The 24,769-nt window shown below is 39.7% G+C and overlaps 1 protein-coding gene across 1 annotated transcript in view; it reads right to left on the bottom strand.

The window, feature by feature from the left end:
* The window catches only part of OTOF (otoferlin), a 263,931-nt gene that overhangs the window by 69,037 nt on the left and 170,125 nt on the right, over nucleotides 1-24,769 (bottom strand). The window contains exons 12-23 of the mRNA XM_070734905.1: nucleotides 23,666-23,825; nucleotides 22,041-22,227; nucleotides 20,190-20,376; nucleotides 18,675-18,898; nucleotides 16,806-16,914; nucleotides 14,536-14,719; nucleotides 11,945-12,065; nucleotides 9,746-9,846; nucleotides 7,104-7,194; nucleotides 5,135-5,251; nucleotides 3,690-3,842; nucleotides 1,974-2,163 (exon numbers count right to left, since the gene is read on the bottom strand). Coding sequence (XP_070591006.1) covers nucleotides 1,974-2,163; nucleotides 3,690-3,842; nucleotides 5,135-5,251; nucleotides 7,104-7,194; nucleotides 9,746-9,846; nucleotides 11,945-12,065; nucleotides 14,536-14,719; nucleotides 16,806-16,914; nucleotides 18,675-18,898; nucleotides 20,190-20,376; nucleotides 22,041-22,227; nucleotides 23,666-23,825 — 1,824 coding nt within the window. The remainder of the gene's footprint in view (nucleotides 1-1,973; nucleotides 2,164-3,689; nucleotides 3,843-5,134; nucleotides 5,252-7,103; nucleotides 7,195-9,745; nucleotides 9,847-11,944; nucleotides 12,066-14,535; nucleotides 14,720-16,805; nucleotides 16,915-18,674; nucleotides 18,899-20,189; nucleotides 20,377-22,040; nucleotides 22,228-23,665; nucleotides 23,826-24,769) is intronic.

Below are 24,769 nucleotides of genomic sequence, written 5' to 3'. Positions count from 1 at the left end.
AAATAAATAAATAAATAAATGGATGCCGCCATTTTTTTGGGGGGGAACTTTTTTTGGAATTTTTAACTGATTTTTTTTCCTTCTCTGCATGCACAGAAGCCGAGTTTCTGGCAATGCACATGCACTGTCCTCTTGTTTTTGGCTTTTATAAATTGTGAATTTTTGGCACTGCGCATGAACGCCCATGTGGCATGTCCATGCGGCATGCAATGTACATGCAGCCACACGGCATGGGAGGAAGCGAACCAGCAGCAAGGTACATTAGAATTCGCCCCCATGCAGAAAGGTTCTTCTGACATATCTTCTTCCCCTTCCCCATTGTGTGGGAGAAGAAATTCTGTGCCTTATGTCTCCACTCCCCATTCCACCGAAAACAAAGGGGATATTTTCTTTTTTTCTTTTCTTATTTTAAAAATATAATTTATTGATTTATTGAAAGGGGAACGGGGAGCAGGGAGTACAAAAAATAAGAAGGATGGGAAAAGTAAAAGTATACATATCCAATTAGCATCTGTAGTATATATAGACTTATTGTATATCGGTTCATAGTATTAGACTAATCCTATTCGTATTACATTCATGATTTATAATTGGAATGAACAAAGACATATGTCTGGATATAATCCATAACTTATGTTACTTAATGTTTGTCAGTTCAAACTAGTGGGCTATAAATAGCCTTATTGCATTCAAAGTTTTAAACTGTATAATTTTTCATCTAATACATATTATGATTTGAAGTGAGATTAGTAAAGTATTTTAGTTATTAGTAGATATGTGAAGAAGTGGGAATTGGGTGGGGGAAGGGATGGGTAGTGGATGGGGAAGGGTAGTACCTGCAGAAATAGCAGGCGTTGGTGTTAAGTGACTTGTTGTTTGTGGTGTGTGGTGAATGTAGGGGATAAAGATAGATAGAAGTTGATTTGTTAGTATTTATGCATTTATATCAGTAGGATTAAACCCAGACAGTGTCTGTTAGTGTTATTGGTTTTCTTTTTTGGTGTTTAATTTAAAGTTTTGTTATCAGGTATTGGATAAAAGGTGGGTAGTTTGGTCGTTATTTTTTGCTTTGTTGTTTTTAATTTTGGGTAGCCATCGAAACCACTTCTCCCAGCCCTTATAAAACTCAGAATCGTTTTTGTTTTGTACTTCCATCGTCATTTGGACCAGACTACCAGACTACCTCTGGAACCACCTGCTACCGCACGAATCCCAGTGACTGATAAGGTCCCACAGAGTTGGCCTTCTCTGGGTCCCGTCGACTAAGCAATGTCATTTGGCAGGCCCCAGGGAAAGAGTCCCTCTGGAACCAACTCCCCCCGGAGATTAGAATTGCCCCCACCCTCCCTGTCTTTCGTAAACTACTCAAGACTCATTTATACCGCCAGGCATGGGGGAGTTGAGATAGCTCTTCCCCCTAGGCCATTACAAGTTATGCATGGTATGTTTGTGTGTATGTTTGGTTTTATAATAGGGGTTTTTAGTTGTTTTTTATTATTGGATTGTACATGTTGTGTTTATTATTGTTGTTAGCCGCCCCGAGTCTGCGGAGAGGGGCGGCATACAAATCCAATAAATAATAATAATAATAATAATAATAATAATAATAATTATTATTATTATTATTATTATTATTATTATTATTATTTTAGACAGCTGTGCGCATTCCATAATTTTGGTGATGATGGTTAAGGTCGTCGGGATAGTATCCTGTTTCCAGTGTTGGGCATATGTTATTCTGGCTGCGGTTAATATTTGTGTAATGAGGTATCTGTCTTCTTTTTTAATTTTTTGTCGGAAAATGCCTAGAAGGAATAATTCTGGTTTAATTATAATAGTTATCGATATGGCTTGGTCTATTATTCTTTTGATATCTGCCCAAAATTTTATGGCGTATGTACATGTCCACCACAAATGGTAGTAGGTTCCTCGTTTCTTTTTACATTTCCAACATAGAGGGGATATTTTCTTACTAGTGTAGAGAAGGCTGATGGGTGGGAAAGTTGGGAGACTTTGTCCCACAGGAAGTTTCTTCTCCTCAAAGCCACAGGGTAGACCACTGAGGAAATCTTTCCTCTGTTTGTTGAGTCCTAGCCACAAATAAACTTCCATTTTGGCTTGTACAGTCCAGCCGGCCGGCCCAAAACCCCGTTTCCCAGGTAACTGAAAAATGATGAGTCAAGGAAGAGAAAGATTTAACAGGTTGTGTTTCCATCATTCTATCAGAATATTTCTCATTTATTCCTATTATTGAGTTCTGAAACTCATGAAGATATCACAAACACTACTATTTAATCCAAAGCTTTAAAAAAATACTAGCAATACCATTAAAAGTGCAACTGGCTGGAAGTGATAGGAGCTGTAATCCAAAAATATTTGGTTGATTTTTTTTAAAAAAAATGCCTTCTACACAATTAAACATGTTTTAACCTTTTGGATTTATCAAATTTATATATTGTTTCAATGACTAAAATGTTCTGGTTTTGAAAAACCACAAATATCCAATTTCCAAGGATTAATTTTTAATATATGGTTCAGGCTTTGCCTTCTTTGCTGAATGCTGAACCAGCCAGTTACAGCAGAAATAACTTAGATCTGTTCTTCAGAATTGCAGCAACAAACAAAAGTCTACGGAAGGGGTGTCAAACTCGATTTCATTGAGGGCCGCATCAGGGTTGTGTTTGAACTTAGGGAGACAGAGGGGCATGGCCAGGGTGGGCATGACCAGCTCAATGTCACTCGGACCAATGTGGTGGTCCGAGTGCTCTGCCAATGAAAATGGGCTCCTGTGCTCCATATTTGGCTGTGACAGCCTCCTGCAAACCTGTGCCAGATAAAATGGAGCTTATGAGGGCTACCTGCAGCCCACGTGGGCTCTGTTTTTGGGTGCAATGGCCTCTGCACACCTCTGCCAGTGAAAACGAAGCTTGTGAGGGCCACCCTTGGCTCTTCTAAGCTCTGTTTTCAGCTCCAATAGCCTCCTGCACAACTCTGTCAGTGAAAACAGAGCTTGTGAGGGCCACCCGAAGCCCTCATGAGCTCTGGTTTTGGGTGCAATGGCCTTCTGCATACTGCTGCCAGTGAAAACAGAGCTCATGAGGGCCACCCGTGGTCCTTGTGAGCTCTGTTTTTGGCTGTGTTGGCCTCCTGCACAGCTCTGCCAATAAAATTGAAGCTCATGAGGGACATGGCTGACTCCCCCAAAGCACCACGGGCCAGTCCTTTGCTGTTTCCAGGGTGGCTCCTGGGCCTTGAGTTTGACATCCTTGATCTATGAAAAGTTGCCAGTTTTCTTTCTTTCTTTCTTTCTTTCCTTCCTTCCTTCCTTTCTTCCATCCTTCCTTCCTTCCTTCTCTTTCTCTCTCTCTCTCTCCCTCCCTCCCTCTTTCTTTGATGTTTTTCTCAAGTTCCTAACGTATTACACGATGAAACTCTCAACAATTCTGTGAAAAGCTTTAGGTGAAATACTGTTTTATACAACTGTGTTGAAAGCACGGGACCATTTCTGCCCTTGTTGCCTTCAGATTACAGACAAGGGGGATCTGTGGATAAGCAGAATCATGATATTCTGGCAAAGATATGTCCCTCTGTTCTTTTTTTTCCACACATGCTTCTCATATCCTTCTTTCCACCCCATCTACTGTAGAAAGCAAAATGTTAGTCAGATAGAGAAAGACATGCCAAGTTACCTTGAGGAAAACCGTCTTCACTTTTCCACAGTCTTTGCCTGTTTCCTCATCCACAATGGAGTAGAGGATATCCTTGGAGGGGATGCGGGCATAGGCTATGCGCTTGCCATTGCTCATCATCCAGATGAAGATCTCGGGAATGCTGTGCTGAGGCTGAAAATGACAGACAGAGAGGAGAAAGATAGGCATTGTTGGGCATAATCAACCAAGCACCCAACTTTCATTGAATCAATTTCTTTCTTTCTTTCTTTCTTTCTTTCTATCTATCTTTCTTTCTTTTATTTGTTCTTTCTTTCCTTCCTTCCTTCCTTTAATTTTTTTTTTTAAAAATTATTTATTTATTTATTTTTTTCAAATATAATATACAAAAAAGAAAAAACACATAAAAACATACACATACAACATTTGGGAAATGGAAGTTTCCCCACTTTTTAGGTGTTTGATCAGAGAATTTTGCTTCTTTCCCATAGTATTAATTTTTTAATTCTTTTATTCAACGTGTTGCTTTGCGTAGATTTTTATTTATTTCTTTGTTGCTCTTTTCTTTAGCCAATCGTAAAATTTTGCCCATATTTTATAGTAATCTGATTCTTCTTTTCCCTCTAATCTTTTAGATAACCTGTCCATCTCCGCACAGTCTAGTATTTTTTTAATTATTATATTTTCTCCCGGTAGTTTGTCTATTTTCCATTGTTGGGCATATACTATCCTGGCAGCTGTTAGTATGTGTATAACTAGGTATCTTACCTCTTTTTCTGTTGTTTTTATTAAAAATACCCAATAAATATAATTCTGGTTTTTTTTTCAATTTCTTCATTTACTATTTCTTTTAACCAATTTGTTATTTTATTCCAGAATTTTTTTGCCTGTGTGCATGTCCACCTCCTTCCTTTAATTTCTATGCCACCCAACTCCCTAGAGTCGTGATGGCGAACCTATGACACATGTGCAGCAGATGGCTCACTGAGCCATTCTGCCTGGCATCGCACAGCACTGGCTGAAGATGCCTGACAATCTCCATAGAGATTGTCCTATTCAGGACAGACAGCTAAAAATTGTATGTATAACTGCATAATATATAGTAAGATATTAGTAAGAATAGGACAGTGAAGAGAGAATTAGGATATCTCTCTTGGTTTTAAATATGTTGTGTTTTTCTTTTCTCATTTTTCCTTTTCCTTTTGATATGGTTGTATATGTATACTTGTAATGATACTGTATATGTTTGTGTTTTTTAAAAACAATAACCTTTTTCTAAAAAAAAAATGTTGGTTCAGCTGTCTCCATAACATGGATGTTGCACCATCAACTCTGCAGCTATTTCCTTTCCCTGATTGAAACAAAAGCAGGCCTCTCCTTGCACATGCAGACTTAAGTCATTTTTGACACCCAGGGTTAGTTAACATGTACATATAAAGTTATGAACGAATGGAACTTAGTCTAACCTCATCTGCAAGGAACCGCAGCTTTTGTAGGAAGTTTTGGGATTGCTTCAACTTGTCCCTGATAGTGGTCTTCTTCACCTGAGATCTCATGGTCTTAGCCTGCTGGCCCATCGTTTCCTGTAAAGTGGGGGGGAAAAGCAGAGAAAAAGAAATGAGGCTGAAAGAATTTGCATTCAGAAGTGGATGCCTCTAATGCAGTGTTTCCCAATCTTGGCAACTTGAAGATATTTGGACTTCAACGCCCAGAATTCCCCAGCCAGCGAATGGGAGACGAAGTCCAAATATCTTGCCAAGGTTGGGAAAGACTCCCCTAATGTACCTGGTACCCAAGGCATATATTTTATTTATTTGTATTTATTTTCCAGCATGTATATAAGTATATAAGTATAAAGATGGTTATGACTACATCAGATGGTTATGAATTATTATTATTATTATTATTATTATTATTATTATTATTATTAATTAGATTTGTATGCCGCCCCTCTCCGTAGACTTGGGGCGGCTTACAGCAATGATAAAAACAATATATAATGACAAATCTAATAGTGAGAATCTAAAATAACAATAATACATTTAAAAAGTCTAAAAAAAACAAGAAACCCCAATATATAAAAACATACATACAGTCATATCATACACAAAAAACTACATAGAGGTGGGTTTTAAGGAGTTTACGAAAGGCAAGGAGGGTGGGGGTTCTAATCTCTGAAGGGAGCTGATTCCAGAGGGTCAGAGCCGCCACAGAGAAGGCTCTTCCCCTGGGTCCCGCCAAACAACATTGTTTAGTTGACGGGACCCGGAGGAGACCAACTTTGTGGGACCTAACATGTCATACATGGGGACATTAGGACAGGGATGGTAGGCAGGTTGATGCGCTTATGCACATGCCTTACAAACCTCTTAGGAATGGGGTGAGGTCAGCAGTCTTAAGGTTAAAGTTTTTGGAGTTTGGGGAAGAAACCACAGAGTCGGGTACTGCATTCCAGACATTGGCCACTCTGTTGCTGAAGTCGTATTTTCTGCAATTGAGTTTGGAGCGGCTTACTTTAAGTTTGCATCTATTGTGTGCTTGTGCATTATTGCGATTGAAGCTAAAGTAGTCATTGATAGGATATTGTAGCAGATAATTTTGTATACTACGCTTAGGTCAGAGAAAAGGCGTTGTAGTTCTAAGTTGTCTAAGCCCAACATTATACAGTCTGGTGGTATATTCTATTGTGGGCAGAGGAGTGGAGGACTCTTCTAGTGAAACATAGAAACATAGAAGACTGACGGCAGAAAAAGACCTCATGGTCCATCTAGTCTGCCCTTATACTATTTCCTGTATTTTATCTTAGGATGGATATATGTTTATCCCAGGCATGTTTAAATTCAGTTACTGTGGATTTACCAACCACGGCTGCTGGAAGTTTGTTCCAAGGATCTACTACTCTTTCAGTAAAATAATATTTTCTCATGTTGCTTTTGACCTTTCCCCCAACTAACCTCAGATTGTGTCCCCTTGTCCTTGTGTTCACTTTCCTATTAAAAACACTTCCCTCCTGGAACTTATTTAACCCTTTGACATATTTAAATGTTTTGATCATGTCCCCCTTTTTCCTTCTGTCCTCCACACTATACAGATAGAAATATCTCTGGACTCGCTCAATTTGTATTAATGTCTGATATGCATGCAGTGCAGGTTCCAGACAGATGAACTGTATTCAAGAATTGGTCTAGCAAATGTTTTATATACCCTAGTTTGCAATACAATATTACTGGAGAAGAAGCTTTGCAAAATTAGGTTAACAACTCTTAATGCCTTATTGGCAATTCTGTTACTGTGAGCTCTGGCACTTATATCATTAGAAAAGAAGGGAAGGAAGGAGGAAAGGGATGAAGGAAGGAAGAGGGGAAGGAAGGAAGGAAAGAATGGAGGAAGGAAGGAAGGAAGGAAGGAAGGAAGGAAGGAAGGAAGGAAGTTTACCAGTTCCCGCATGCAGGATTTCAGCCTTTCCCGGTCCAGACGTGTCTGGGAGGAGTAGTTGTGATCTTTGTTGGAGAGAGACACAAATCTCCTGTGGAAAAGGGACATTGTGAAAAAAGTGAGAATGGTGACCACAAAATTCATTTCTCTAACTTTTATCTTTTAATATTTGATTATTGAATAGAAAAAGGGGAATTTACTGATGATAGAAAATGAGGCTGAATAAGGAAGTGCATCAGATGTGGTTCTTCCTGGTTTGGACCAGTTCGTCCAAACCGGTAGCAACCCGCTGGTAACATCACAATGAAGTCATGGAACTAGTTTGGTTAGTGCCAGTCTGTGGAAGCCGCCATTTTTTTTCATTTCTGGGGAGGCGGATATTTTCTGGGTTTCTTTTCTTCTGAGTCTGTGCAGAAGCCAAATTTCTGGCACTGCACATGCGTCACCATTTTGTGTTTGGCTTTTGGGGGAGATTTTTTATTTTTTTGCCACTGCGCATGTGTGCGTGGCTGAAGCGCATGCTCATGTGCATGAAGTATGCTGCGCCCGTGAGGCATGGCCACACAGTGAGGGAGAAAGTGAACCAACAAGGAGGTAAGTTACAATCCACCCCTGGAGTGCATGACTAGTAGACAGATACAAAAAGGAGTTGTGGAATGGGACGCATACGTTTTCCTTTCTGTCCTTTTTCTTTCTTGGAATTTTCCTGTTTTTCCAAATATCAGGCTGTAATTATTATGTACCAAGATAGCATCTATTTCTGCTCTTAGAAACCCCTGAAAATGTTTTATATTCGATAATATAAACATGCTTCATTAGGGTTTAATTAGACAATACTTTTTGTATTTTTTAAAGAGGGTCTTTCAAATAAAACTAATTTTGAAGCGGTACAATACTTCAAAATTTCAGAATGTGGTACTTAAAGCTAAAATTGAAGAGAAAAAGAGAAAGGAAAGATTAAATTTCTCTAAAGAACCAAAATAACAAGCCATTGTTACAAGAGTCACCTGGAAGATGTATTATGTATCTTTCCTTCTTAGAGCTTTCGCAAATAAAATTTAAAGCTGTGGACAATTAATTAATATTTTAGAATTATCAAATAAAAAGCAACAATATACAGTTTGGCAGATTTTTTGTTTTAGCAGCCAATATGACTAATTGACTAACTAATTTGCCAAAAGCCCTTTTGACTGTATTAACAGAAATGTATAGAATGGGTAGATGGATGAGTAGATGGATGGATGGGTGGAAATTGACCACATGGACTCAAACTGCAAAGAGGCTGACCCTTCTTACTTTACTGGGACCTTCACAAGAAGGAATGATTTGGAGAAGATGAACTAAAATTCAGAGACAGTCCATTGTTTGAATCCATCAAAACAAGACCAATCTAAGACAATACATAATGATTTTACTGGCATTTTTTAAGACAAGGAAAAAAATTCCCCTGTCCAGTCATGATTCTAGGTAGCATTGCTCATCTCCATTTCTTAGCGAGGAAGCCAGGGTTGTCCAAAGACAAGTTCTATAGTTATGTGACCAGCATGACTCTACTCCAAAGCCAATGGTGGGTTTTAAATCACTGAAATCTCACATGCACATGCTTCCTCTCATGAGATTTTGCTTCCAGCGCATGCACAGAGACAAAATCTTGCTGGGACATGCATGCATGGACGCCGGCGATCCAAAACTGTGCACGCATCACATCGGTAGCAGTGGTAAGTGTTGTACATACTCCTGGTCAATTGGAGGATGATGAAGAAATTGAGGACTCTGATACAGATATTGTTTATGAATTAGTGGTGGGCCCGGGGTTACAGGTAGTAGAACAGGTGGGAGGCCAGCCACAGGATGTGGCTATGAGTCCAGAATCTAGCGAGGAAGAATCAGACGTTCGATGGGTCAATCCTAAATTCAGAAGGGTCCAAAAACGTAAGGAACAGGTGTTTGGAAGAAGATATTAAGGGGAGGAATGGGTTAAATACTGGAGTGATGTATTTGGTACGTCAGGGGGTCAGTGGGGAAGAAGGGTGGAGTTTCAATGTTGTAGGGCTAAAATGAAAGGTTTTTCCGTTCATCTCCCAAGCAAGCAAATGCATTCTGTGTTATTTTACAGTCATTTCTGCTGTTTTGAATCATGCTGTGAGTACATAAATCTTGTTAAATGGAGAAGGCTGGGAGGAATGTATGAGGAATGCAATTAAGAACGATAAGGGGAGGAAGAGGAATGTGCTAGTATGAACTGTATTTTGAATACGGAAGGGAAGAGAAATAAAGATGGAGTTTCTTTGTTTATGAAATACTGCATTTAGTAAGAGTTATTTGTAATAGCTAGAGTTCTACCAGAAACCAGAACAGTAAGTAGCAATCCCCACCTGAGTGGTACCTATTCATCTACTTGCATTTGCCGGCTTTCAAACTGCTGGGTGGGCATGAGCTGAGATAAGTAATGTGAACTCACCCCGTTGTGTGGCGCTCGGGTCTTGAACCTGGGCTGACACCCAACAAGCTCAATGTCTATATCCTCTGAGCCATTGTGGAGATAAACCTCACCAATTATTCGAATCAAGAGCCTTCAGAGGTCTAATCCCTTGGAAAGAAAGGTAGCTTCATTGGCATCCCCAACCCCCTTTCCTACTTACAGACATCCACTGCTCAGTTCTTCCAGCACTCCTCGGAGACGGCGCTCTGGGTGCGGTTTTTCAGTCTTGATCATCTCCTGCACATCATTAAGGCCTTCTTCCTAAAGGAGCAGAAGTGATTTTTCAGTAAGCAGGGCTACAGTGGGAGATTTGGACCTGTCATTCCAGAGACATTTAAAGTGGTGCAGTGGCCTAGGGGTGGAGCTCTTGCCTCACGGTCATGAGGCTCTGAGTTTGACCCTAGGTAGAGGCAGCTATTTCTCTCTCTGGGCACAATGAGAATATATCTCCTGAACAAAACTCTGCATTGGCGACAGGAAGGGCATCCAGCCAGTAAACACTTAGCTCCAATCAGTTGCACAGGATTTACCCCGCAAGCAGGGGTTGGCAGGAAGTGGAATGCACGCAGCTCCATGACCGCTGGCCATGCATATGCCATGCATGCGAGATTTGGCTTCTGCACATGTGCAACATTCAAATCCCGCCACCCCAGCCAGCAGCAACAGTGCCGCTACCGGTGCAAAGCCTCGCAGGACCCAGCCCCATGGTGGGTCCAGAGAGTGGGGCGCTCGTCCGGCAAGTGTGGGACACCTCTGCCGCTGCTGCTGCAGATGTGGACGGCCGGTGGCCACGGGTCCAGGTCCTGAAAGGCAAGGTGGCGGCAGTCAGTCCCAGCCGGAAGCCACCAGTGAGAAAAATCCTCCAGGAAGGAGAGCAGCTCATCGGGGAGACTCTGGCAATGGGGGCGACAGGGGAGTGTCGTCTCCTTGATGAGATGCTCTCCTTCCTGGAGGATTTCTCCCCACTGATGTCTCCCATCTGGGACTGATTCGGGCCACTGTTGTAATCATAGGTTCATAGGCATTGAACTTTGGGATGGAATATTGCTGAAGGGTGATGTATTAACCTTAATTCTTCCTCTATTGAAAGGAAGCAAAGTCCAGGCTGAGTAAGCAAGCTGCAGAATCAATGACCACGTGGAAAATAATTAACTTGATATACAGCATGAGGAAAACGTATAGCTAACTTCCATATAAGGAAATATATGCCTTACTCTCATTCCTTTGCTAATCACCAGTAAACACACAATCCAGGAAAAGGCAAAGAAAGGAGCTTCCATTAATTATCTATAGGGAAGTCACGAGGAGGTTGCCTTATACAGTGCATGAGTGAATAGTAGTTGGGGGATGGCTTAATGTATGTGGCATTCGCGAATTGGTTATTCTGTACCACATGTCAGGAAAAGTGAAATACAATAAAAGGAGAGATCTCAATACAATCGAGGTCGTCTCATTGAGAAAATTTTCTCCATTGCTTCATTTTGATGTGGCAATTATGGCACCCTGTGCCTCCCTAGAGGTCGGCCCACTGGGGGAGGGCTGTTTGCCTTCAGGCCACAACTCTGCGCATGCGGAGAAAGCTGAAGGGTGGGTGTTAAGTCGGGACTACAGGAGACCGTTGAGATTTTTCAAGAAATATTTATTCAGACAGAACCAGAAGACTAACACACACCAGCTACACTAAATCCCAACGGAGGCAACGGCTCACCGATTGCCCTATTTATACTTGTCCAAAAGCGCAGCAAAACAGCAGACAGCTGTTTAATTTCTGGTGACTTTTTTCTGCCTGCCGCGCAGGAACCAATCAAAGACAAGCTATTATTTAAACCATAAAACGTAACAGTGGGTGTGTCAGATTTTGTAGATAAATCACAGCCTGCGTGAGCTGCAATAAATCAAATCTGGAGGCGACGGATTAAGTTACAGAAACGGCTTCAAACGAAGTTACTTTTATTAATAAAAACAAATAAAACAGCTTTGTCTAGTCCCAGGCTCTTATCGTGCGTCTTACATTGTTAAAGACTAGAAAAAGAATGGAGTTTCTTCCCAAGAAGAAAGGAAGTGATGCTGGCTGTCCAGACAGGATTTTACATCATCATGGATGGAACTAATTAACATATACACAGTTAACTATTTGATGACTGAATGTCTCTGAATGTCTCTGGGGCTGGCAATACACAGCGTGACAGGGTGTGCACACGCACCCCCAGCGTTAGCAGAGTGTTCCAGTAGGGCTGTGAATGGCTGCCCTTTACTGCCCGCATGGTATTATGGGGTCATTAAAAAGAGATGATGATTATTCCAGAGGCATTAAATTCCAACCCGCTCCCATCCTTCTATTTCCCTTGCAGGAACTCACCAGCTTGTCTGCGATCTTATCAATGATGTTTGAATTGTACAGACGTCGCCTCTGGTCTTGCCACCAACTCTTCATATAAATACAAGGCTTCTTGTCAAAATAGGGTAAGTGAAAATAGTTCCTGTAATAGCAGGAGAAAAGAGTGGCATCAGTATCAGAATAGGTTCCCCACCTCTCTTATGTTAGTATTTTTTCTCTAAATACCGGTTGTCAAGCCGATGTATAAGTTGGTGATAAATTGATGGCTCGTCACACTACCTATAGAAGGTCTGATGTTTATAAAATATGGGATAAAGTATATGAATGGTGGAATTCTAAAAACAGTATTAAAAATTAAATAAGTAAGAATTTATAACTATTTGAATTTATTATTTTGAAGGTTTATAAGATAGAGTGAAATAGTTTAAAAGCAATATAAACATAGAGTTTTTGTTCTCTTGTTTTCTTTTTTCTTTATAGTATGATAAAGTCAGAAGCGCTATTTTCTATATTTTATTTTTTGAATAAGTATATGATATCTTATAGATAAAGAAATTTAATTAACATAAAGAATATAGAGTTAAACTTAACAAGAATGTAATGTGCATGTGTGACATTTCTGTATTGATCTGACTATAGTTAGGGTTTTCTTTTTCGGTATTAGCTAGACTTCTATGACAAGCCGAGCAATGGTAGCTCCTTAAATGTTTAATGTTGTTTGTTTTTGTCTGTCTTTTGAAAAACAATAAAAAATATTTAAAAAAAGAAGGTCTGATGTTTAATGGGAACCTGGGAAGGGTGATTTAGATGAAGGAACAGATGCAGCCACTAAGCAGGCTTTAAAGTGGGGGTTTTTTTCCGGGGGGGGGGGATGTATAAATTTTTTATTGTTTTTCACACCTTACAGAGATTCCAATTTACATCCCTAATACAATACAATGTGAAATCCCAAATTCTTAGTCAAATTAATCAAATTTTTCTAATTATTTATCCAATTGTTTCTGGTATATCTCATTCATCCTGTGCTACCTCCTTTCCAGGTGCTATCGTCCGGATTTAGATAATGTTCTTCGCTTTCATTTATATTTAAAGTGCTATAGCTATCTAAATTTCTCTTGGCTATTTGCTATTTTTCCTAACTATGCCATCGTGCTTCAGTTCCTTTCTAGCATTCTTAGAAAACACATTCCTACTTTCATTTGAAAAAAACACCCTCATTTTATCGTAACTGCCCTTGTCTTTAGAGTGGTTTAAGGCCATGCTATGCCCACCCACCTGGACGGAACGGAAGCAGAAGGAGGACTGGCCATGCTGGCACAATCTGAGTGGGCAATGTGACAAGTTTGTGGGGGGGGGGGGGACATGGGATGTGAACTTGCAACTAGGTGGAAAGCTCAGATTCGGGTTTCCCAGTGTTAGTGCCAGGATGGCTCCGGCAATACATTGGAACTTGGAGGAGCACTTTGACATGGACTCTGATTTAGTTTGGATGCTACCTGGAACCTTGGCGGTAGTAGTCCTCAAAGTACAACATTCCATTTAGTGATTTTTTTGGAGTTACAACTAGTGATGGGCGAACCCAATGGTGTTCGGGTTTGGCAAGTTTGGACAAACTTTATGCAAAATTTGGCCGAACCCGAACCAAACCCGAACGGGGAATCCCACCAAGAGATTCCAGGGGCGGAGCTTTGACATCACGTATACCGGCAGGTTGCTAAGGACGCCAAGGTGATCACTTCCTGGATTCCTTTTGTGATTTTCTGACAAGCAAAGTAACTGGGGAAGCCAGATTCACTTAACAGCCATGCTACCCACTTAACAACTGCTCTGATTCACTTAACAACTGGGACAAGAAAGGTTGTAAAATGCGGGAAAAAACTCACTTAACAAATGTCTTGCTTAGCAACAGAAATTTGGGAGTGGAAACTTAGTTTACCACATGACCTACATGAAAACTCGGGCAAAATTTTCCAAGATCTGGTCTTTTATTGATGGGAATGGAAATGCAATAGTGACCAAGGCTTAGCACAAAGGTCTTTTGGGATTTGTCATCCCTCCTACATGGTATTGAAGACGTGGAAATGCAATATCATTTGCCCCACCTCTGAATCAAAGAAAAGAAAATCCATGACTATACAGCTTAACACCCAACCAAATATCCTACAGTCTTTCTCTTTTCCAGTAAATGTCCTTTCATGTTAACAAGACTGGCCAATATCACTTTATTAAATTTTGTTGCAGAAAAAAATCAATTTCCAGAAGCACACACAGATGACTGATTCAGCTGGATTCATTAATTTCTTTATCTACAAGAATATAGATGAAGTAAATTTTACAATACCAATATAGATTCTTCTTCAAGCAGTTACAGGTAGCAGAGAATAATTAGTTTCATTTCAGCAGAGTTCAGAATGTGGACAAGAGAACAGAGACGATAGAGTAGGCAGAGTGGACTGAGCCATGCCCAGCCTTAAGCTTAAATTCCAGTTTTGATTCTCTGCACAGACTCAAAAGTGGTTAGCTCCCATTGGCTGACTCAGTTGCTATGCCTGTTTATTGGCTAAACTTGTTAACATGGCTTTCCCGGTTCATGAATATCTTAACACACTTGCCTGTCAGTAATCAATGGTTTCAGGGCTGGAGAAGTAGAGACTGAGAAAAATTCCCCGTCAATATTGGCCTCCTCATCACTGTCATTCTGTAGCAGCTCAGATTCCTCCTCATTGCCATCCCCACTATCTTTCTTCTTCTTGATAAGGGGCCTGGACATGCCATCAATTTCATTGCCATAATTGCCTTGGGAAAAAGAAAAAGGAATCAGATTCTGTAGGATGAAGAATGGAAAGATTATACTATTTATTAGAGCTACCAAGCCTTGCCAAATCATACCACGGGATCTGGGATCTACCCAGAGGCACAATGAGAATAACCATGAAGCCCAAACTCAAGGAATGAATGTCAGGGATACCATTGTCCAGTGAGATTTCATAGTTATACTTTAATGGATTACTGTTGTGTATAGCGCCTGCAGATTGGAAATAGAAGAAACGTAGAATCTAAATTTTGAATAAGACTGATATTACATAAATAATTCTCAGGAATATGAAATGTTAATGATCATGCCCGGCTGTCATGATTCAATCCTGAAAGTGATCTATATTTTATTACGTTCCACATCTGGAGAGCTTTTATATCAAGATGCATCAGAAGGAATGAAATATAAATCACAAAAATTCAGGCTAAAACTAATGCGAACAATCATGGTGATGGCAAGTTTCAAAATCACCTATGCAATTAATCGCACATCAGAATTAGCTTGTTTGTATCTTATATCAAGAATCATCTTCACCTTCATTATTTATTTATTATTTATTTATTAGATTTATATTATTTGTTTAAATTTCATCACTGCCACCACAAACCACCCTGAAGCAATCTTACTCAAATCATGTGTACTAATTCTTATCTGAAACCCTGGCATCTTAATATGTTATTTTAAAATCATTTATGCCAATATGCATATGTCGTTCAAATATATCTCCCTACCATTCATTCTTCTGTTTTAATGTCTGGGGCGAAAAAACACTTTAATTAAAGCTGAAGTGTAGCTGGACAAATGAGGGAGTCAGTGACGATTTATCATTTTACATATTTTATAAACCACAGTTTCATCCAGAAATATATTTGTGGGCAGAAAATATACAAATTCAAATATTGAAAAAATAAAAATAGTATAGTAAATTGAACAGAGTTATGGATATTCAACATAGTAGAAATATAATCAATGTAAAGTTTAAGATGCAAAAGGAATATGATATCTGTTCTAAGCATACTCCCTTGTAGATAAAAGTCTATGGAGATTCTCAATCATCCAGGTCATTGTTGTCCTAAAGGAGGTTTTTGAAGAGAAAACTGGACTTTTTTGGGGGGGTGGCTGGTTGTGTGTGTGTGAAGATGTTTCACTTCCCATCCAAGAACCTTCCAGTTGCCTCTTGAAAAAGCACCTTTGGGAACTCCTTATAGTTAGCAATTCTTATTAAAGCATTACTATTGGGAAAAAATTGACCTCTCCAGGTTCCTAAGAGGTCAGTAAGGGGCGTACATAAATGCACTAGTGTGCCTTCTGTCCCCTGTCCAATTGTCTCTCCTATGTCTCCTATATCTTTTCTTACATTCATATATCTCTCCCTCTCTTCTTCATCGACGTATTTTATTCTCATATCTCTTCTTCTATCCTTTCCTTGATATATTTTACTACATGTTTATTCTCTTCAACCTTCATTTTGTATTGGACAAAATAAATAAATAAATAAAATAAATAAAAAATAAAAATTACACGTACAGTAGAAATACAGTATGTGTACTTAACTTCTGTCTGTTGAAAGTGAAATAGAAAGATGTGATTTTTGTGTTGCTCAGTATATTGAATATAGGCAGTCAATTTTAAAATATCTACAAAATGAACTCTAAGAATAAACCAGCAATCTTTTTAAGGAGTTGGATTCAGGAATTTTTCTGTGACAATTTTGATTTAATTCTTCTAAATAGCATTTTTAGAAATATCAATAGAATGCTTTCTATGATTCATTATTAATGAATTAAATCTATTTGATAAGAACAAATGCAACCATGGGTGTTGCAGGCTTTGTATTTTTATAAACATTAAGTGCTAGAACAGAACATCTGCAACAATGAGTGATCATCAATCAATAATAGTGAAATAGCATTTCTCAGACTAGAGCAATTCTGCAAGATCATCCTTCTTGTTTAGACACCTGGAGAAGCCAGCTGAAACTTTCAGTTCTGCTTTTTATGGCATCACAGAAATCAAATCTCCCCTTCTTAACCCACACCCAATGCTTAACACAATTCCTTCACAAACCTATTGTGACCTCAAAATTAATTGGCTTGTCTCCATTCTTTCTGTCAATCATGGTAGCCTCCAGGAAGGATCCATAGAGAAAAAACTCCTCCATCTTGCCTGTGCAGCTCTGTGGGATGGGGTGGGATATAAACACAGTAGGTTTTATTATTATGGTAAAACACTTCAACGCAAGGAAGGGACATATTCCTTGTTGTAAGCCACCCAGACTACCCCAGGAGTTAGGTGGCATAATAATCAATATTAAGTAAATAAGTAAGTAAGTAAGTAAGTAAGTAAGTAAGTAAGTAAGTAAGTAAGTAAGTAAGTAAGTAAGTAAGTAAATAAGTAAATAATTAAATAAGTAAATAAGTAAATAAGTAAATAAGTAAATAAGTAAATAAGTAAATAAGTAAATAAGTAAATAAGTAAATAAGTAAATAAGTAAATAAGAAATATTTATTTAGATCATTGGTCAATATCATAGGTAGGAAACATGGAATCAGGAGCAGCAATATGTCTGCAAATAATCCCTTTGATGCCCATCAATTTAAACAGGCAGGCTACCATAGGAGACATATTGAGCAGAAACAAGTTTGTTTGTTTGTTTGTTTGTTTGTTTGTTTGTTCCTTCGTTCATCCGTCCATCCATCCATCCACCCACCCACCCACCCAGCTCTGTCTGTCTGTCTGTCTGTCTGTCTGTCTGTCTGTCTGTCTGTCTGTCTATCTATCTATCTATCTATCTATCTATCTATCTATCTATCTATCTATCTATCTATCTATCTATCCTCTATGATGCCCTCCCCTGAAGACTCAGGGCAGCTCACAAGAGAACTACATAATATGAAAATAAGCATGTCAGAAATCCAATGAGTCTAAATCCCTAAAATCCAAAATGAATATAAAACCCTGATACTTAAAAAACACTCATCCACCATTCAAATCACTCATTCACATCATCAGCTGGAATAAGATTTTAGCACTCAATGGCCCAAAGCCTGCTGGCAAAGGTGAGTTTTTAATACCTTGCGAAAGGCCAAGAGAGTGGGGGCGGTAAAAATCTCAGGAGAGAGTTGATTCTAGAGGCTGGGGCTGCCACAGAGAAGGCTCTTCTGCTAGGCCCCACCAGATGGCATTGCCTGGCTGATGGGACCTGAAGAAGGCCAACTCCTCCTAAGCATGCTTTTTAAAAGAGCATCCATAACAATTCTCAGCATTTTAAAGGAATTCTCCAACTCCAAAAGATTACCATACCTAGTAAGCTCTTTTCTTGTTTGGTGGCATGGGAACATACCCAGATGGTATTCACATAATGTACCTACTGGTTTGCCCAACATCGAAAATGTGAGCACATGCACGCCTTCTGCGCATGTGTGCGACCTTCTGCAAATGTGCTTTAATCATGCACACAGTTTGCATGAATGTGCATGGCTTAGAAAACATGGCTAAATAGGATGGCATAGTGCTGGGGCAGATGGACAGGTGGACCCACCCACAGGTTGCTACTACCAGTTCCCCAAACCAATCTGAACCAGCTAAATCTCACAAAGCATGTAATTTAGCAGTAAAATATTTTGTGGGGTTTTTTTAACCAATAAAATATGACTAACTAGGAATTAGGTTTAAGTTTGTGCCTTCAGAGGAATCAAACCTGGAACCACAGACATACAGCACCCTTTGGCCATATTGCTGAAATAACTAAATAAATAAACATTGTTTTCTTAGATCTTCATCAACAAGACAAGTTTTGGTTCACCCTGAAAAACAGAGCTATTTGCAATAAAGAATGGACTAAAGTCTATTGAAGGGAAGCTTCCCCACTAAATGTGATTGTGTGATATCCTGAGAACATAAGACATTGTAGTCATTACAACACAGGAAACATACCTCAGTGACAGGAGTGGCTAATTCAACTTGAACTTCTGTGGAACTGGTGATTTCAGGATTGCTGGTATCCAAGATCTCTACTGCTAAACCAATAAGCAGACGTGCTCGGAAGGAAACCCCTTCACCCAGGCCTTCGTTCAAATCCTGATGTTCATCCATCAGGGTATAGTTGCGGGTGGACCCATACATGTTTACCCAGGCAGGGCCAAAGGTGGGCAAGAAACCTTGTAGAGATAAGCAGAATTGGATATGTATTCATTCCAAAACAGCTTTTAATAATTCAGTTGGCTCATTTGCAAATAATAATAATAATAATAATAATAATAATAATAATAATAATAATAATAATTTATTACATTAGTATGCCGCCCCTCTCCGAAGACTCCAACTGTGGTCTTGCCAAGATATTGTAAGTGATATTAACACTTCATGTGATCTTGTTGAAGGCAGTGCAACTGGATAAGGAAATGTTGTTGGAAGATATGTGTTACTAGAAATATTAGCATTGAGAGGTGTAAGGAAGCCATGGTGGCCAAACCCACTGAAGTTTTAAATCTTTTAAAAATGCATCCTATTATAAGACATTTATGAACCTTTGTTGTTAGGGGAAGGTTTGGTAGGGAAGGTTTGCCTATTTGCCAATGACTCTAAAGTGTGCAATAGGGTTGATATTCCTGGAGGTGTCTGTAATATGGTAAATGATTTAGCTTTACTAGATAAATGGTCAAAGCAATGGAAACTGCAGTTTAATGTTTCCAAATGTAAAATAATGCACTTGGGGAAAAGGAATCCTCAATCTGAGTATTGTATTGGCATTTCTGTGTTAGCAAAAACTTCAGGATTTAGGGGTAGTGATTTCTGACAGTCTCAAAATGGGTGAACAGTGCAATCAGGCAATAGGGAAAGCAAGTAGGATGCTTGGCTGTATAGCTAGAGGTATAACAAGCAGAAAGAGGGAGATTATGATCCCGCTATATAGAGCACTGGTGAGACCACATTTGGAATACTGTGTTCAGTTCTGGAGACCTCACCTACAAAAAGGAAAAGGGGGGACATGATCGAAACATTTAAACATGTTAAAGGGTTAAATAAGGTCCAGGAGGGAAGTGTTTTTAATAGGAAAGTGAACACAAGAACAAGGGGACACAATCTGAAGTTAGTTGGGGGAAAGATCAAAAGCAACGTGAGAAAATATTATTTTACTGAAAGAGTAGTAGATCCTTGGAACAAACTTCCAGCAGACGTGGTTGGTAAATCCACAGTAACTGAATTTAAACATGCCTGGGATAAACATATATCCACCCTAAGATAAAATACAGGAAATAGTATAAGGGCAGACTAGGTGGGTCATGAGGTCTTTTTCTGCCGTCAGTCTTCTATGTTTCTATGTTTCTAAATAGAAAAATATAACTAGATTTGGAGACAAGTCACCAAAAAATGAAGAATAGGAGCAAAACCATTAAGTAAAAAAAACCCCAGAGGTGTTTGAAGACAGAATTTCTGCGTTTTCCTTACCTTTGTCTCCTTCATTGGAGATCTTCCTCAGATCAATGAAATGGGTTCCAATAGCCACATCGTTGACCTTGTCGGAGTCTCGGATCTGGACCTTGATCCTTTTGCAGAGAGGGGGAAACATCTCTGCAAAAACTATCTGTTCATTCCAAACAGGTTCGTAGCTGCTCTTCTGAACAGACGTTTTCCCCTAGGCCATGGACATAAGATTGAAAGAATTTCAGAACTTGATGGATTAAGGCATCCATATTATTAACCTTCTCCTACTGCTGCTCTTTCAAGATTGGTATGAAGAGATTATGGAGTCTCTGAACTTTAGAATACAGGGGTGAAATCCAAGAGGTTCTGATAGGTTCTGGAGAACCGATAGCAGAAATTTTGATTAGTTTGGAGCACCTCTGGTTGGCCCCAAAGGGATTTTACAGGATCCTTCCTCTGCCACGCCCACCGAGCCACACCATGCCCACTAAGCCACTCCCACAGAACTGGTAGTAAAAAAAAATGGATTTAATCACTGGGTCTATATAATTATCATTACTATTCCTTGGGCAAATGAAGAGATTTGCACATGTAATAATAATAATAATAATAATAATAATAATAATAATAATAATAATAATAATAATAATAATAATAATAATACAACAGAGTTGGAAGGGACCTTGGAGGTTTTCTAGTCCAATCCCCGGCTTAGGCAGGAAGCCCTACACTACTTCAGACACATGGTTATCCAACATCTGCTTAAAAACTTCCAGTGTTGGGACATCCACAACTTCTGGAGGCAAGCTGTTCCACTGATTAACTGTTCTGATTGTCAGGAAATTTCTCCTTAGTTCTAAGTTACTTCTCTCCTTGTTTAGTTTCCACCCATTGCTTCTTGTTCTACCCTCAGGTGCTTTGGAGAATAGGTTGACTCCTTCTTCTTTGTGGCAACCCCTGAGATACTGGAACACTGCTGTCATGTCTCCCCTGGTCCTTCTTTTCATTAAAATAGCCATGCCAGGTTCTTGCAACCATTTTTCATATTCCCTTGTGGATTCCCTTGAATTCTTGTAATAGCTTAGAAGCAAATTATTTCAATATTCAAATACTTGAAAACATATTTTGAGACTAAATTTAAATCATCTTTCTACAACGGTGCCATGAGTTTGTTTCAGATCAATTTGCATAATACCTCAACCAGCACGATCTCTGTTAAATACTGTATATCTGCAGAGCATCAGATTGGGAAAGGCTGCTCTATAATACTTGGACTGAATGAAACTCTTGACTACGATCAGTTACATTCTGGTCCCTACTAAAATGCCAATTCCTATGCTGGGATAACATAAATATACAGTGGTACCTCTATTTAAGAACGCTTCTATTTACGAACTTTTCTAGATAAGAATTGGGTGTTCAAGATTTTTTTGCCTGCTCTCAAGAACCATTTTCCACTTATAAACCCAAGCCTCCGAAACTGTAACTGGAAAAGGCAGGGAGAAGCCTCCATGGGGTCTTTATAGGAATCTCCTGGGAGGAAACAGGGCCAGAGAAGGCAGGGAGAAGCCTCCGTGGGGCCTCTCTAGGAATCTCCTGGGAGGAAACAGGGCCTCCACCCTCCCTGTGGTTTCCCCAATCGCACACAATATTTGCTTTTACATTGATTCCTATGAGAAAAAATGCTTCTTCTTACAAACATTTCTACGTAAGAACCTGGTCACGGAACGAATTAAGTTCGTAAGTAGAGGTACCACTGTATTTATTTATCTATCAAATTTATCTATTTGTATTTATTTGTCAAATTTATATAAAATAAACATGAATGGCTGTCTGGCTGTCTGATCCATTAAGATCTCACTGGATATCACATACCTTCTGTCCTGCAAAAAACACCTGGACATAAGGATCCACCAGGTCTTTGTTTTCCCCAATAAGGGCTTTCTTCACGTTGGCCATGATGCTAGTGTTCATGCGTGGAAGCCCCTCTGCTCGATAAATCTTAATGTAGAAGCGAGCCCATTGCCTTTCTGATGGAACCCCATCTGGAAGTAGTAGGTTCCTGCAAGAACCAGTAAACCAGGGATGAATGGAGACTGCTAATTATATTCAAAGCAGGACTTCAGGTGGTCTAGTGGGCTTCCTCCATGAAGGGACCAGAGGAAAACTGTAACCTAGTCGAGACTGTCATGAAAAGTGGGTGTGGGTCAGGGATTCCTGACCCACACCCACACAAGGGTTTTTAGCAGTTGTAGTATTGGATTTTTACATTCTGTTTTTTGTCACTGTTGTTAGCCGCCCCGAGTCCACGGAGAGGGGCGGCATACAAACCCAACAAATAAAATAAAATAAATAAATAAATAAATTCCAGTGTTGGAGCATTCACAGCTTCTGGAGACAAGCTGTTCTACTGATTAACTGTTCTGACTGGGAGGAAATTTCTCCTTAGTTCTAAGTTACTTCTCTCCTTATTTGGTTTCCACCCATTGCGTCTTGTTCTACCCTTAGGTGCTTTGGAGAATAGGTTGACTCCTTCTTCTTTGTGGCAACCCCTGAGATATTGGAACACTGCTATCATTTATTTATTTATTTTTATTTATTATTTGGATTTGTATGCCGCCCCTCTCCGAAAACTTGGGGCGGCATGTCTCCCCTGGTCCTTCTTTTCATTAAACTAAACATACCACATTCCTGCAACCCAGTTCCTGCAATATTACTTTTAAAATATTTTCGTAGAGCATATTTGCCCAGGTCGTCTTCTTTTTTTTAAAAAAAATAAAGTTATTTGCAAAAATCTGTCCCATTTTACCAGCCTGAAATGGGTGGCCATACAAATAGTTATAGTTAGATTTGTATGCCGTCCCTCTCCAAAGACTCATATAAGACTCATATAAACAAGCAAAACAATAAGTTTTTTAAAAAAATTGCATGGCCAGGAAATGATATTTGAGACTGAGAATGCAAAAATCACATAAAATAAAGGGAGAAAAAACAATACAATAGATGGGTGGCTTTCTTAGGAAAGATGATGGCAATAGATCAGTGGTGGATGATTTTGAGGAGAGACAACGTGAACATTTTTACTTCTCTTAAGTTCTCAAAGAGCAAACAGATGCAGAACCCAACCAAAGTTGCCCTGAAAGAATTCATGGCTATTGGATAACATCCTGTTTTGGATGCCAATAAGTACAGGGCTCGTGTGGAGGCTCTGAGAGGGCGAAAAACAGGCCTCCCAGAAGTCCAGAAATGAGCTGTTTTTAGAGACTTCAAGGAGGCTTGCTAGGCCCAAAATAGGGCATGGGGGGGACGACAACACAGGGGGAGACTGTGTATGTGTAGAGGGTGAGGCAACATGGGGCGTGTTGCACAGGGAAGCATAGCATTATGGAGTGGGCACATGCGTTTGCTATTATTTATGTGCTTTTGGCACCCAGGGAAAAAATGGCTAGCCATAACTGATAGGGGGAAACCAACCCTGCCCAGCAAGCCCTACTTCTCACCCTTCAATATCATCCTCATCTGTCTCATTAGCTTTGTGGGGTGTCTTTATATTGTCTCCTTTGCCCACCACTGCAATGTCAACTTTTACGTAGCCTTTCAGCCCAGCCGTGATGTCTTCTGGATCAGACAAGATGGCCCACTTGTGGTAGAACTGATGCTCTGCAAAGAAAGAAGAAAGAACTATGAATAAGCTGGAGCTCAGTTGACAAGACTAACACCCCATTAAGACAACATTTGATGCCAAAATGTATGTCCTAATAGAAATATAGAGGACGGCACAGAGGTGAGTTCCTGCCAGTGAGGTTTGTGGTAGTCCGGTAGTGACCCCCCGATTGTGCCATTTGTGTGCAACAGCTCTGGTGCTGTCTTTGCCGGTCCATGTGTGGTTCCATTTTTACTAATTTTGGGTGCTTTTTTTTGCTTTTGTGCATGCGGGGAAACAAAATCATGTGAGGGGACACACATGCAAGACTTTGGGTGTTGTCTTGCTTCTGCGCATGAGAGGTATGGAGGTAAAAGGAACCTGCCCTGGACAGCAGCATTTGCAGAATAACATTTTTAAAAAATCTAATTTTATATTTCATCATATGAATGTAGTTTCCCCAAAAACTACTGACTAGTTAACAACAACAACAGAGTTGGAAGGGAACCTTGGAGGTCTTCTAGTCCAACCCCCTGTTTAGGCAGGAAACCCTACACTATTTCAGACAAATGGTTATCCAACATCTTCTTAAAAGTTTCCAGTGTTAGAGCATTCACAACTTCTGGAGGCAAGCTGTTCCACTGATTAATTGTTCTAACTGTCAGGTAGCTTTTCCTTAGTTCTAAGTTACTTTTTAAAATGTAAATGTAATCTACTTAAATGTAATCTACTGTGTTTGGATGAATAAACTAGAATAAACTGTTAAAAAGTGGAAAGCAATTCTTCTGAGACTCCTATGGCCAGGGTGGAGAAGAATGGAGGCCACAAGAATTATACTTTTGTCGTGGTCTCACAGTCAGCTGGGACATTGATGAAAAGCTACATTAGAAGCGGAGGGCTCTAGTCATACTGTCAGCAGAAACTGGGATGTTTAATAGCTCCTGGGAGTACAGACCTGGAA

The sequence above is a fragment of the Erythrolamprus reginae genome, chromosome 1 (assembly GCF_031021105.1).
Source record: "Erythrolamprus reginae isolate rEryReg1 chromosome 1, rEryReg1.hap1, whole genome shotgun sequence".
NCBI lineage: Eukaryota > Metazoa > Chordata > Lepidosauria > Squamata > Dipsadidae > Erythrolamprus > Erythrolamprus reginae.
The sequence above is the reverse complement of the archived record's forward strand: the minus strand, read 5'-3'. Positions and strand labels throughout refer to the sequence as shown.